General features: G+C 29.3%; 1 protein-coding gene across 1 annotated transcript; it reads left to right on the top strand.

Moving 5' to 3' along the window:
* The first annotated feature begins 7437 nt into the window (after window positions 1-7437).
* On the top strand, window positions 7438-12866 carry LOC100806281 (cinnamoyl-CoA reductase 1). Its single transcript, XM_003538268.4, has 6 exons — window positions 7438-7839; window positions 8116-8288; window positions 9050-9235; window positions 10512-10674; window positions 11576-11762; window positions 12439-12866. Exons 1-6 carry the CDS (start codon window positions 7731-7733, stop codon window positions 12584-12586), a joined length of 966 nt encoding a protein of 321 aa, XP_003538316.1. The 5' UTR covers window positions 7438-7730; the 3' UTR covers window positions 12587-12866.
* The last annotated feature ends 1652 nt before the right edge of the window (window positions 12867-14518 follow it).

Here is a 14518-nt window from a genome sequence, read left to right as displayed (position 1 = left end):
GTCTACCTTCACTAATAAATTAATTACTACCGATTTAGTATTAAACCTACAAGGTTACACACAAAGGAGTATTTCAATCTTTACAAAAGAAGATAACTTATTTGATAATTAAATTAGAGAATTTAATTTGATCAAATAAATATATTAGTGGAATATTATTATATTCTTTGCTAACACCAAGAATATAATTAATATAGACAAAGAGTATTATTTTTAAAACGTGAAAGTTGTGCATAAAATAAGAATAAGATTCTATTGTTACATATCAGGATCATGTGATTAATCAGTATAGTTAATCATGTCTGATTATTTGAGAAATATTTTTGTCTTACATAAGGAAGTTAATATAATAAGATATAGATAATTTTTATTTTCAAATATAAAATAAAGAGATATGAAATTATTTTAAATAAATCTTTTTTTTAAAAGACTCAAATTCATATATCTAATATTATAAATAGAAACATCTACTAGAGAATGAAATGTATTAAAAATAAGCTAAAAAAAACCTAATTTTAAATAAAAGAATTTGTGTCGTAGAGATGGATCGATCTTGGTACGATAGAATCTTTACATTATTAAAAGATTATTCGAAAAAATAGACATCCTAATACACAAACATATATTTTTTATATTTATTATTATGATATATTTTTTAATACAAAATAAATCTTAATTTTTTCATTGCAAGTGTTAAAAACACTATTAATATATATATATATATATATATATATATATATATATATATATATATATTATTTTGTGAATAAAAAAGTTAAAAGAAAAAAGAAATATAATAGTATAATATTTTTTTCTACTATTGTCCCGTATCACATTTGTCGGCTTTATTTGTTTGATCACTGTACCCACCATTGTTAGACATGTGTAATGAAAATTACATCTCAACACTAATGAGACAGTGATTGCATGTTCCTTTATCGTTTGCCCTACCAACTGAAAGCAACCACACGAGTCGTGACGTGACACTGATTTCCATTATACGCTGACGGCATTGGAAAATCGAACACGTGTCAGATATTTATTGCTTATACATTTGAGATTTTACAAGCAGCAACCCATTTTTGGAGAAAAAAATAATTGGTAGCCTTAGACTACCATTTATCTATATGATTCCAACCAATTGTTTTATGTTGACTCATGTTTAAGTTTTTTAATATAATAAATTATAATTGATTACATGTCGTAAAAAAATTGAATTTGTTGAGACCATGAATCATTTAGTTATCAACGGCCATCTAATAGTTTTTCCTTTTTTTTTTAACCATATCGATCATTGGCGTGATTATATATTTACCATATTATTTTAAAAGACAAATAATATGCAATTAAGAAAGAATTAACTCTTTCTTAAAAAAACATTAACGGAATTTATTGAGACTAAAAAAAAGTATAGCAATTTTGCTTGTAATTTAACTAATTCCATATAAAATTTCACAAATCCTAATAAATTTTAAAAATGAAAAAATATATTCAAAAATATTATTAATCATTTTCTTTTTCTAAATAATAATGTGTACCACGTGTTTTTTTTTTAAATTCGACTCTTCAAAATGACAAAATATATAAACTCAAAAAAGTAAAAATATATTTACATCATTAATTTAAATTAAAATAATTATATAAATTATCAGAACACATGAATTAATTAGCATAAAAATGTTTAAAATTAACAACTAATTTTGAATTTGAGTCATGACTACAGAACTATATTAAAGTACTTAGACAGAAAGATAAATTTATTGTGCAGAATAATTTCACCCAATTCAAGCAAGATTGTTTTTTTTAGAAATATATGCCATTTGTATAAAAAATATATTATATGAATTGATAAATAATATAGTATTTTTTTTTTTACTTTAAAAGAGTGAGATTTTTTCACTTTCAAAGAGTGACATTTTTTATACACAATTTGTATTTAAATTATTTTTATATATAAATACAATCAATTTTATCTTATTTTGTAATTCTAATTATCTCTTACCTAAGTGTAAAATTATGTAATTGTATCCAAAGTTTTTCAATTTATCATCAAGTGCATAGATTAATTATCATGATATTATTCTAGTTTAACTATTATTTACGTCTATACCCTAGGATCCCAAAGCCAAAAATTTTAGAATAGTTATAGAACTTAAAAGTGTGCGCGAACCTAAGATGATAAGAGAGAGTCATCCTTATTTATAGAATGTGATTGAACCAATGTATTATTGGATCAAGTGGTCTCGAAATAATTAAGAAGGGGGGATTAAATTAATTATTACTAGACATTTACTAATTAAAAATTTACCCTTCTTAGACTTTTACTATGTTGTTAAGAAAGTAAAGAACATGAATATAAACTTAACCAAAAGTAAAAGCGGCAATTAAAGTGCACAGCGGAAATTAAAAGAGTAGGGAAGAAGAAGACAAACACACAAGAGTTTTATACTAGTTCGGCAACAACCCGTGCTTACATTCAGTCCCCAAGCGACTTGCGGTCCTTGAGATTTCTTTTCAACCTTGTAAATTCCTTTACAAGCAAAGATCCACAAGGGATGTACCCTCCCTTGTTCTCTTTGAACAACCTAGTGGATGTACCCTCCACTAGAACTGATCCACAAGAGATGTACCCTCTCTTGTTCTCAGTCACAACAACCCAAGTAGATGTACCCTCTACTTGTACCACAAAGGATGTACCCTCCAATGTGTTAAGACAAAGTTCTCAGGCGGTTAGTCCTTTGAAGTCTTTTGTTTATGGGAAATGGAAGAATCAAAAGAATTCTCAAACTGTGTCGTTTTGAATTCTTTGACAAGGAAGAAAGGAGACACAAAAGAATTCAGGTGATTAGTCATTTGTTCTTTTGGAAAAGGGAGAAGAGAGACACAAAAAGAATTCAGACGGTTAGTCCTTAGCGAATTCTTTTTGGCAAAGGGAGAAGAGAATGAAAAAGATGAATAACACACTTTTATTTTCAAGGTTTGGAAAACCAGAAAACTTTGGAAAGCTTTTGGCAAAGGAAGAAGAAGAAGAAGTTCAAAGAGATTCAAAGGTTGTAAAAGATTGTAATGATTGTTTGTAAAGGTTGTAAGTAAGTGTCTTTAAATGCAAGTCAAGGTCTTGCTTTTATAGACTCTTCAAGTCTGGTCAAAAAAACCATTAGAAGAGTTATAACCTTTAGAAAAACCTGAAAACCATTGAAAGAGTTACATCTTTTGATTTTTGTTCAAAACTTGTCACTGGTAATCGATTACCAAATCATTGTAATCGATTACACAAAGCATTTTTGTGAAAGGATGAGACTCTTCACAATTGAATTTGAATTTCAATGTTCAAACACACTGGTAATCGATTACCAATATCTTGTAATCGATTACACCATTTTGAAATCAATTGGAACGTTGTAAATTTAGTTGAAAGCTTTTTGAAAACAATCTTTGCTATTGGTAATCGATTACAATAAACTGGTAATCGATTACCAGAGAGTAAAAACTCTTTGGTAAAAGGTTTTGTGAAAAATTCATGTGCTGCTCAATGTTTTGAAAAACTTTTTAGTACTTATCTTGATTGAGTCTTTTCTTGATTCTTGAATCTTCAACTTGATTATTCTTGATTCTTGATTCTTGAAACTTGAATCTTGAAACTTGATTCTTGAATCTTGAAATCAAATTTCTCTTGATTCTTGAAGTTTTCTTGACTTAATCTTGAACTCATTCTCTTGGACTTTTTGTCATCATCTTTGTTACCATCAAAATTCCTTGAATCGATCTTGATTCATCATCATGAAGCTTGCTTCTACAATCTCCCCTTTTTTTATGATGACAACTATGAAATCAAGAAACACATACACACACTTTTTCCTAGTCGATCACTCACTTAATTTTCCATTCTCTCCCTTTGTTTTTGAGTTTATGCTTCACTTGAAATTAAGTTAATTACTTATGTGAGTTCTTGATTTAATCCCTATTTCTCTCTCCCTTTGGCATCAACAAAAAGCCAAAGTGCGTAATAAGTATAAAACATACATACACTACTAATCATTCACAAGACATTCATTGAAGAATATAAACCAATCATGAAGCAAGAAACATGAATAGATCAAATATATAAAAAACCACATAGTCATATAGCATAATTCATAATTGTTCAGTCATACCATGCAAATAAAAGAAATACTAAATTGTTCAATGTCATAATAATATAGCCAAATACACGGCTAGAAAACAAAGTGCTAGTAATATTAAAAATAATAGAAAAATTAAGATGATGGTGGCGGCGACGGTGGTAGATCAAAACTTGTACAAATGTAAGAAACATCTTCTTTGACCTTGGTGATTCTTGACTCCATCTCATTGAAGCGCATGTCCACTTGTAACTCCAAGGTATCAAACCTTTCACCAACAAAGGTTTGAAGACCATCGAACCTATCCAAAATCTTTTGAATAAGAGAGGAATCTTCTCCACCATGTAAATGTCCTTCTTCATCAACAGGTCGAGCACCCTTTTTTCACCCAAGAGTCATCATGCTCTTTTTGATAACCAAATGATGCAATGACAGCAGCGCCTATTAGAAAGGATCTCTTGATTGGAACATAAGGTTCAGAATCAAGAGGAATGTTAAAGTGTTGAAGGAAGAGGGTGACTAGGTGTGGATATGGCAATGGAGCATTTAATCGCAAAGCCTTATGCATGCGATATCGAACTAAGTGTGCCCAATCAATTTGTAGGCCTTATGAAAAGCCCACATAATAATAAGATCTTCTTCAGAAACCTGTGCAAGGTTTGAAGATCTTGGAAGCAAGATACGAACAATGAGATAATGAAGGATGCGGCTCTCAAAAGCCAATGAACCGGCAAGAAGCCTTCCGGTCATATCCGCTTGGTTGGTGCAAACCAACCGGCGGGCATCATATACAGAGAAGTCAAATTTCTAATCATCAATCAGTGTACCTTCAAATGGTACACTTTCACTAGATAATTGAGTTAAATCATAGAATAGGGATTGGTCAATGACCATTTTAATCCCATAAACTTCAGAAATTAAAGTGCCTTCTTGGATTTCTAGGTTTGAATAGAAGGCTTTGACTAAATCAGAGTAAACATGCAATTTTAAAGACATGAAAGGAATAAGATTGGAGTTTTCAAATGTCTAAATGCATTCGAAACTCCCATTTGAAAAGAAATCCATATCAATGAATTTTGGATCAATAATGGAGCGAGAAGAGTAGAGATTTGTGTACCGTATCCGTTGTTCTTCGGATGAAAACAATGAGGAAGAGGGAATTGAGGGAGGAATCGGTGTTTCCTGAGTCTCGGAATACCGTTGACTCTGACTCGAAGAACTCTTTCGCTTCTTTGATGGTTCCGCCATTAGAAGGGATTTTTTTGAAAGTTCAATCGGTTCAAATGAAAGAGAATGAAAAAAGATGAAGTTTGGGCTTTGTGGGGGGTGATTTGGGCAAGAAATGAGTGAGATATGGCAGAAAGGAGAATTGGGAACGAAGGTTTTCGAAAAAGAGAGAAGATGCATATTTCTGATTTTGAAATTTGAATATATAGGTGCAGGGACGCGTTGTAATCGATTATACTAATATGGTAATCGATTACCAAAGAGCATTTTAGTAAAAAAATAACTGTCTGTAATCGATTACACTAATATGGTAATCAATTACCAGAGAGCATTTTAGCCAAAAAATAAAAGTTGATTGACTTTTAGGGGAAGAGGGATTTGAATGAGTATCAAAATACTTTCTTAGATAGAAAAATATATATTAAAAAATACTTTATGAATGAATCTTAATCAAATAATTCACATATCATATTCAAAATCATGCATAATTATTTATAGGAAACATGTATATTTATATATTCAATTATATCACAATAATCAACTCAACTCAAGTAATGAAGAATAAAGATCATAAATATTATCAAAATTTTTAAAGGAGACATCATGTTTAAAAATAAACTCAATCAAGAACATATAAACACATACTCACAGTTTCAATTAATCAGGACAAACAAAATAAAAAATTTGTTAGTCATCATAATCAAATTAATTGAAAGGAAAATTTCAACCAAAAATAAATTTTAACAAGAGAATGGTTTTGATGTTACCTTTTTCATGATTAAAGATGTCTAGATCTTCAAAGATGAAAGTTATACTTTTGATTTTTGTTTAACCTTCTTGAGAAATGTTTTCATCACTCTCATAATCCTTGGTTAGAAGATTAATCTCCTTTTCTGAACCATCGGATGAATCATTGTCATCCCATGCAATGTAGGCCTTTTTGGTCCTTCTTTCATCATACCTTTTCTTATCACTCTTCTCAGGTCATTCTTCATTTGAAGGGCAATTATCTTTAATGTGACCAAGTTGGTTGCATTGTAACATCTAAGAACTTGAGAGTCTTCTTGTGATTTTCTTCCATTGTTGAAGTTCTGACGCCTCTCGATTCTTCTTTTCTTGACAAATTTCTGAAACTTCTTCACAAAGAGTGAGAAGTCTTCTTCATCATCTGAATCTTCTTCTTCATTTTCTTCTTGCATTGATGATGAGGCTTTAAAGGCTATCATTCTCTTCTTTTTGTCGGTTTCTTCATTTTGATTAAGCCGTTGGAGTTCCATCTCATGTTCCTGCAATTTTTCAAATAAAGTAGCAAGAGACATAGAAGAAAGATCTTTACTTTCAGAAATAGCAGTTACCTTAGGCTGCCATTCCCTACTTAAACATCTTAAAACTTTATTGATTAAATCTTCATTAGGAAAGATTTTTCCTAAAGATTTGTTTCCTGAAGGAAATTTCATTCATAGACCACCCATTTTCAATGGTGAGGGTTACCATTATTGGAAAACCCGTATGCAGATTTTCATTGAAGCCATAGATTTAAACATTTGGGAAGCAATAGAAATAGGACCTTACATACCCACAATAGTATAGATGCAAATACACCACAACACAAAAACCTAGAAACAAGTGGTATCCGAGCAGGTATCTTGTAGAAAGTCTAACCACTTCAAGATTAATGGCCTCTTTAGATTCTTTATTTTTCAAAAGTATTTTCAGGAATATGTTATTTCAAGATCATGATGAAGACCAAGTCAACTTGTGTCTCATGACAAAATCTCATGACAATAACAAAGAAGAATCTGTAAGGAAGAAGTAGTACATCGACAGTGAATATTCCAAGCATATGACGGGAGATGTATCCAAATTCACAACCATTTCCCCCCTTCTTAATTATTCTGAGGCCACTTGATCCAACATGTATGAGATCAAATATTATAGGTTCAACTATTTTCCTATGGTGAATCTAATATTCTTTTGGTAAGCATTAGTTGATCTCACAGAAATAATCTTAGTGGAACGATATATAGTCCTCCAAGCATTCAACCTGGTAATATAAATGTTTATAGGTAAGTCACATTTTCTTTGAAGAGTCAGTCTTTCCAATATTATCATTAAGTACGGACGGTGTACAATTATTTTCTTAAAATCAAATTGTGATATTTAATTGTTTTAAATATTTAAAGGAAAGAATTTTAAATATTTGAAGGAAATTTTTTTATCGTTCCGGTTCAAAAATATTAATTATCTCCAAATACATGGATTTCTCTGAAGTCTTTCCAATTTATTCCCTGCACGAGCTTCTTTATATAGTAGGATTGTGTCTTCCTTCATCACACTAAACAAGTTAAAAGAAGAGCATCACTGAACTAACAAAGCAACCCTATGTCGAAGGTGGTTTGTGTCACCGGAGCCAGCGGCGCCATCGGATCATGGGTGGTCCTACTCCTCCTCCAGCGTGGTTACACCGTCCATGCCACCGTCCAAGATATCAGTTACGCCCACTATTTATTAATTTCAATATTAATTAGTTTCTAATCTTAATTTCCTGATCCCTCTCTCTCACACAGTCGTTTATTTAATTAGTAAAATCTTTTCGTGCCACAAAAAACTAGAAATTTACATACATCATCAATACGTGAAGATGTTATTCATATACATATAAACACCGCGCGCACATTAGTTAGAATTAGAATAGAAAGTATAATAATATATTGTTTTTTAGTTTAATTTGGTGAAAATAATAATAATATTGTGATGACACTTGCAGAGGATGAAAATGAGACGAAACATTTGGAGGAAATGGAAGGAGCAAAGAGTCATCTCCATTTTTTTGAAATGGATCTTCTTGACATCGACTCCATTGCCGCTGCCATAAAGGGTTGTTCCGGCGTAATCCACCTTGCATGTCCTAACATCATTGGTCAAGTCGAAGATCCCGAGGTTAAAAATATTTAAAATCACTTAACACACTCCAATATTTACATAAATGGCTTAATTACTAATGTACTTCATAAATCCACAGAATCTTTATCTCTTAAACATTACTCTTTTTAATCTTTACCCACACACTCTTTTTCTTCTTCATCCATCAAAAGTTATTGATACAATTAATTTGATATTTTAGTAGTTTCTTAATCAAAATATGAGATTTGATTTTCATTAGAAATAAAATTTTAACTGAAAATACAAAACGAATCAATCTTATAGAACAAGAAGGATTAATGGATGCCAAATAAGAAACCACAAATATCCCCTGATTATAAAAAACATATTTTTAAATCTGTTTTAGCCAATTTTAGTTTCAAGGAATAAAATAAAATAATTTTTTTTATATATATAATAAGATTCAAAATGAATAATTATTAGATGTAACAACTAAAATATAAAAATTGTACGGATATAAAGATTAAATAAGTAATTAAATCAATAAATATAAAAGTATATCTAATGAAACATGAGAAGTAAGAAAATGTTAAACATATATATCTTAGCCTTAACCATATACAATTCTATATGGTTAAAACTATTATAGTTAACTTTAACTTTAACCATTTATTAAACTATACAATTGAAGTGTACTTGTCTTCCATCTCGTTTGTGCTTTCCCTGCATGTAGGGTCCAAATTAGTAGTAAATGTTAGTAGTATTTAATGATTTTGTTTTACATTAAGTAATTTTATGTGGGGTGTGAGAAAATACAGAAACAGATATTGGAACCGGCGATAAAAGGAACGGTTAATGTGTTGAAGGCGGCGAAGGAAGCAGGGGTGGAGCGCGTGGTGGCGACTTCATCGATTTCGTCGATTATGCCAAGTCCTAATTGGCCAGCTGATAAGATTAAGGGAGAAGAGTGTTGGACGGACCTTGAATACTGCAAGCAAAAGGGGGTTAGTGCTTGTTAACAGAAATGTTTGATTTTTCTATTTTAAAAATTTGTGATTTTAGTTCAATTTTTCTACATTAATTATTTTTTATATTTTACTTAATTAAATCATTTCTACTTTAAATAAATATGTTAAGTTTATAATTTAGTTCAATCAAAATAAAAAAATAAAATTAAGAAGTGAATCAAAATTATGAATGTTCAGTAATAAATTATTGATTCGAGTGGTACTTAATTTAGTTTTTTAAGTAATATTTTGGATTCAAGAATTATGGATGATAAAATTGTGATTGAGAGAAAAAATTATATTATGATTAGTCAAATTTTTTTTTGATGGAAATTATTTGTCAACAAAATTGATATATTTTACACTAAAGTCATGAATAAAAAGATTGTGGATTTTCTAATATAGAAAAATAAGTGTCTTTAATTTAAAAATTGAGGGACTAAAAATAAGAATTGAACAAAGTAAGAGAATTAAAATTATATTTAAGTTCACTAAAAAATATTATATTTAAATTTTTAATTAATTAAATTATTTATTGATGATATCTTAAATAAATATATTAGAACTTGTTGAATTAGACCAAAGAAATCAAACTTATGTAAAATTAAATATTTGACCAAAATTAATAACTGATTTTCGATGGAAGACTAATGTTTCTATTTTAAGTGGAGAGATCTAAATGGTTCTCTCTTTCAGTCTAATCTCTGTTATCTTTATTTTTAAGTTGAATTTCAATAATTATTTTAAAAAAAGATTTTAATAGTAAAAATCATTTTATCTCATAGTTTTAATTACTCGTCATAAGCCTGAAATATAAATTATATATTTAAAAATATTTATTATATATTGAATTATAATACTTATCATAAATTTTAATTATATAAAAAGAAATATTTTTCACAGGATTAAAGGCGTTGGATGTGGCAAACATTCTAGCAAATTTTGAATGTGACTAAAATTGTATACCACACAGATTATTATAATGAATATTTTTCTCCTTCCACAAATTCCGTTTGCCATAATACGTGGAGAAGTTACGATCACAAACTGAACTTTAACTTATTCAAATTATTAAACTGAACTTTAACTTATTCAAATTATTTTCCACTTCTCATTTCGATGAAAAATATCTTTACCCTTGACTCACCTGAAACTAATGTTGTGACAAATTTACTGATGGGGGTTAAAAAAAAAGGAAAATTATTGATGGGGTGGGGCATATACTTTTCTTTTGTTGGGTCTACCTAATTTGAATTATTGTGTTGTGGGGCAGTTGTATTATCCCATTGCAAAGACTCTAGCAGAGAAAGCGGGTTGGGACTTTGCGAAGGAGACAGGTTTTGATGTTGTCATGATAAACCCTGGTACAGCATTGGGCCCTCTGCTTCCTCCAAGAATCAATTCAAGCATGGCTGTGCTTGTTAGTGTTCTCAAAGGTAATTATCATATATCACCACTCAATCAATGAATACAAATGTAACACGTGGCATACCAAAAAAGGAAAGAAATACCCACATTTAATTATTTTGTTGTTTTCAATAAATGTTAATATCCGGCTTAAACAAGTTGCCCACATCCTCAAAAATCAAATTCATTTAACATGTTGGTTAAATGAATCAACCTTTATAAGCCTAAGTTTAAATGAGCTAATTCTCACTAAATTTAGGTCGTGCATACTATCGCTATCTTTTTTTATAACATATATTTGAAATGTTGAACCTCCTATTAGCTATCTATAAGAATATCCACCATTACTTCTAATAACGTTGTCTAAATTAGATTAAGTACATGGCCACAAGTTTTCAATTTTAGAGCATTTTCCTGTTATTTTATTTTATTTTTACAAATCTTGTGTGAATCTTATTCTTACACATCACTTATTTTTATTTTTACCATGTGAACAATTTTTTTCTCCAATCCAACAAGACAACATCTTATAAAATACAAATAACTCTATATCTTTACATTTCATAAAAATACCTACATATCATTTAAAGTGATTGATCTTGTGAACATTTTTTGTGAAGGGTCAGTATTTAATAAGTTAAGCTCTACACAACAACTCTCTTGGAGGTGCTCTTAGTTACTCATTTAAATTTCATTAAATTTTGGTAATTTACTATTCAAATTAACTAGAAATGAAAGACAGTGCGTGTAAATTTAATTTTGACCATTTAACCTAACAGAACTGAAAAGAACCTCAAAACAGAAAATTGAGCAGCATGCACATATTATGAACTCTTGGAGCAAAAGAACCTTCTCCTAAATCTCAATCACTCTCTTTGTGACTCAAGGCTAATAGTATATAATAGCACAAGCGTTTGGAACTTGTTACAGGGGGCAAAGAGACCTACGAGGACTTCTTTATGGGAACGGCTCACTTCAAAGACATAGCATTGGCACATATTTTGGCACTTGAGAACAAGAAAGCAGCAGGAAGGCACTTGTGTGTGGAATCTATTCGTCACTTTAGTGATCTTGTGGACAAGGTTGCTGAGTTATACCCTGAATACGATGTGGCTAAGTGAGTATTCTCCATAATCTCATATCACAACTAGTACTTTTTCTGATAAACTAATATGTAATTTGAAAAAAAAAAGAAGATTATTTGAATTTACATACTTATGCAATTACATAATTTCAAATTGAACAAATACCAATACATAAATAAATTTATGAGCAAACTCTAAGGAATTGGTTGAGTGGAGCAACACAACCACAAAGTCTCCCATCTGACAGGTTTGAGGTTTGAATCCACATTGTCTTCTTGGGGTGAGATAAATGTAAATATCTATATAAGTGTTCTTTTAGCTCCAATGTTTTTCCTGCCTTAGGTTGAGACATCATTTCCTCCTCCTAAATTTTAATTCTCCAAAAAAAAAAAAAAATTGCTGAGAAGTACACTTCTAAGATCAATTACATTTGGAGCAAAAGAATCTAAATGGGTACTGATAGTTTATGCCGAGTACTAATAATTTAGTAAAAGAAACTCTGCGTTGGCAATGGAAAAGATTTTACACTTATCCAATAAAAAAGTGTCCTTTATGATAAATTTATTAATTTTTACAATAATTATATTAAGAGTTATACTAATAACAATTTCAGATTAATGGACAGTTGCATAAAATTTTGCTACATAGCCGCTGTGCATAGTTGCATAGAGATTAAATTCTTAATAATTTTAATTTCTTTGGTTATAGGTTGCCAAAGGATACCCAACCAGGGTTGTTGAGAGCAAGTGGAAAGGATGCATCAAAGAAGCTGATTGATTTAGGTCTAGAATTCACTCCTGTTGAGCAAATCATCAAGGATGCAGTGGAGAGTTTGAAGAGCAGGGGCTATGTCTAATTTCTCTGCTACTGCAGAGGAACTGAGTGCACTGTTACAAGTGGTGGTGGCGTTAATATTATTGTTCTGCCATTGCTTTGACTCATTGTTCATGCCATTTATGTTTTTACCTATGGTCTTGTGTTGTGCACTTGTGCGTGTAACTGTATTCTAAAATAAGGGTCACTTGGATCAGTGGTTGTAACGATATCAATGTTTTGCGAGAGTTTTAATTTACTCTTGCAGTTATTAGTGAAAGATTGAGCGGTCTCATCTTCATTGCTCAGTTTAATCATCAAAAGCATCTCCTTCAATACCATTTGTTAATGCTTGCACATATAGTTTCCGCTAATAAAAACTCTGGTGAACTTTTATAAATTAACATTTTTCTGGTTTACTAAATATGTTTTTATGATTAATAAATATTCGATTTTTATGTTTGTTTTTAAATAAATTTTTATTTTTTGTTGAATCTTTAATAAAATAATTTTATTTTTAATTTTTGACATTTTTTTTAAATATCTCAGATTAATAAATTTTAATTTTGTTTTCTGATTATTTTTTTTAATTATTTCGTACTAAAATAAAATTCCCTAATTTATCATGAAACAAACATAAATTTATTATTTTATCATATTTTATTAAAATAAAATATTAAGAAAAAAATAAATTAAATTATTATTTTATTAAAAATTCAATATAAAATAAAATTTATTAAAAAATGTAAAAGTTAAATATTTATTAAAATAAAAATATATTTAACCCTAAATTATAAATCTCCCCAATGAACTTTTATATAACTAGCCACTCATTCTTAAAAAAAAAGAAGCTAGCCACTCATCCTCTTGGACCTTAAATTCTTTTGTTGTCTGTTCTGCGTTTCAATACTTTTCTCAGCATCTAACAAAATTAGGTCCACATGCTACGGTATGTTCTTTTTTATCAGCAAAAAAGAGTAGATAAGATACATCAAAATTAACCAAAATAGTTTAAGTTACCTACTCCATTAATTTAACCAAAATTTAATATTCATTTATATTGATTTCTATTTGTTTGTTAAAACAAATAACCGGAAACTGTAAAAGAAATACATATAATGACTAGCTATGAACTTCTATTATCATTTCATAAAAATATGGGAACAGGGCAAAAAAATTATATATGCTCCCGTCACGGGTGCTTGCTAAACAGTCAACACTTACTCCATGAGACATCTTAATTTATAAGTATCCTTGCTTAATAAGTTTTGCACCACCTAAATACTTCTATTTAAAGTGCTCTAAGATACATGCACGATCCACAAAATTCTTTAAGCACATGATGAAAAATACTCTATTATTAAGGAATAAATGGTAAATAAGTGAAAATTTTATTATTAAATAGTAAATGAGATAATATCACTTTATCAAAAGTAAACTCAATCATAAAAAAATGACTATCAAAATCTTTAGATTCCTCTAGTACTCTAAGAACAATCCTGTATATGCCAAATGATTTTGTTACAAATTTTACATCAAGTATAAAAACAAGAGATAATACTTATTTCACTTATAAGTTAATTTTATAAGATTAAATTAAGTTTATATTCAAAGTTTAAAATAATACCATAGCCTATTTTATCCATTATTGTTCCACTTATGAAGACCACTTGCTATTGGGTCATTATAGGATCACTCGCAAAATATCTTATCCGGCAAACATTTTGTTAAGATGTTCAAATTTCGACATAAAGAGTTGTTATACAAATGAAGAGCAATTTCAAGAGATTTTTGTAAGGATATTTTATTATATATTATAGGATCACATCAATTAATGTTGTGATCAAATTAAATTATATAAATGAAAAGTAATTTCAAGAGATTTCAGTGAGAATATTTTATTATTGTGATAAATAAAAATTATAAATATAAATGGTGTTATATTTCAATGATTTTGATTAAAAGATAAATTTAT

Source organism: Glycine max, chromosome 11, assembly GCF_000004515.6.
Source record: "Glycine max cultivar Williams 82 chromosome 11, Glycine_max_v4.0, whole genome shotgun sequence".
Lineage (NCBI taxonomy): Eukaryota > Viridiplantae > Streptophyta > Magnoliopsida > Fabales > Fabaceae > Glycine > Glycine max.
This window is presented reverse-complemented; position numbering and strand designations above follow the sequence as displayed.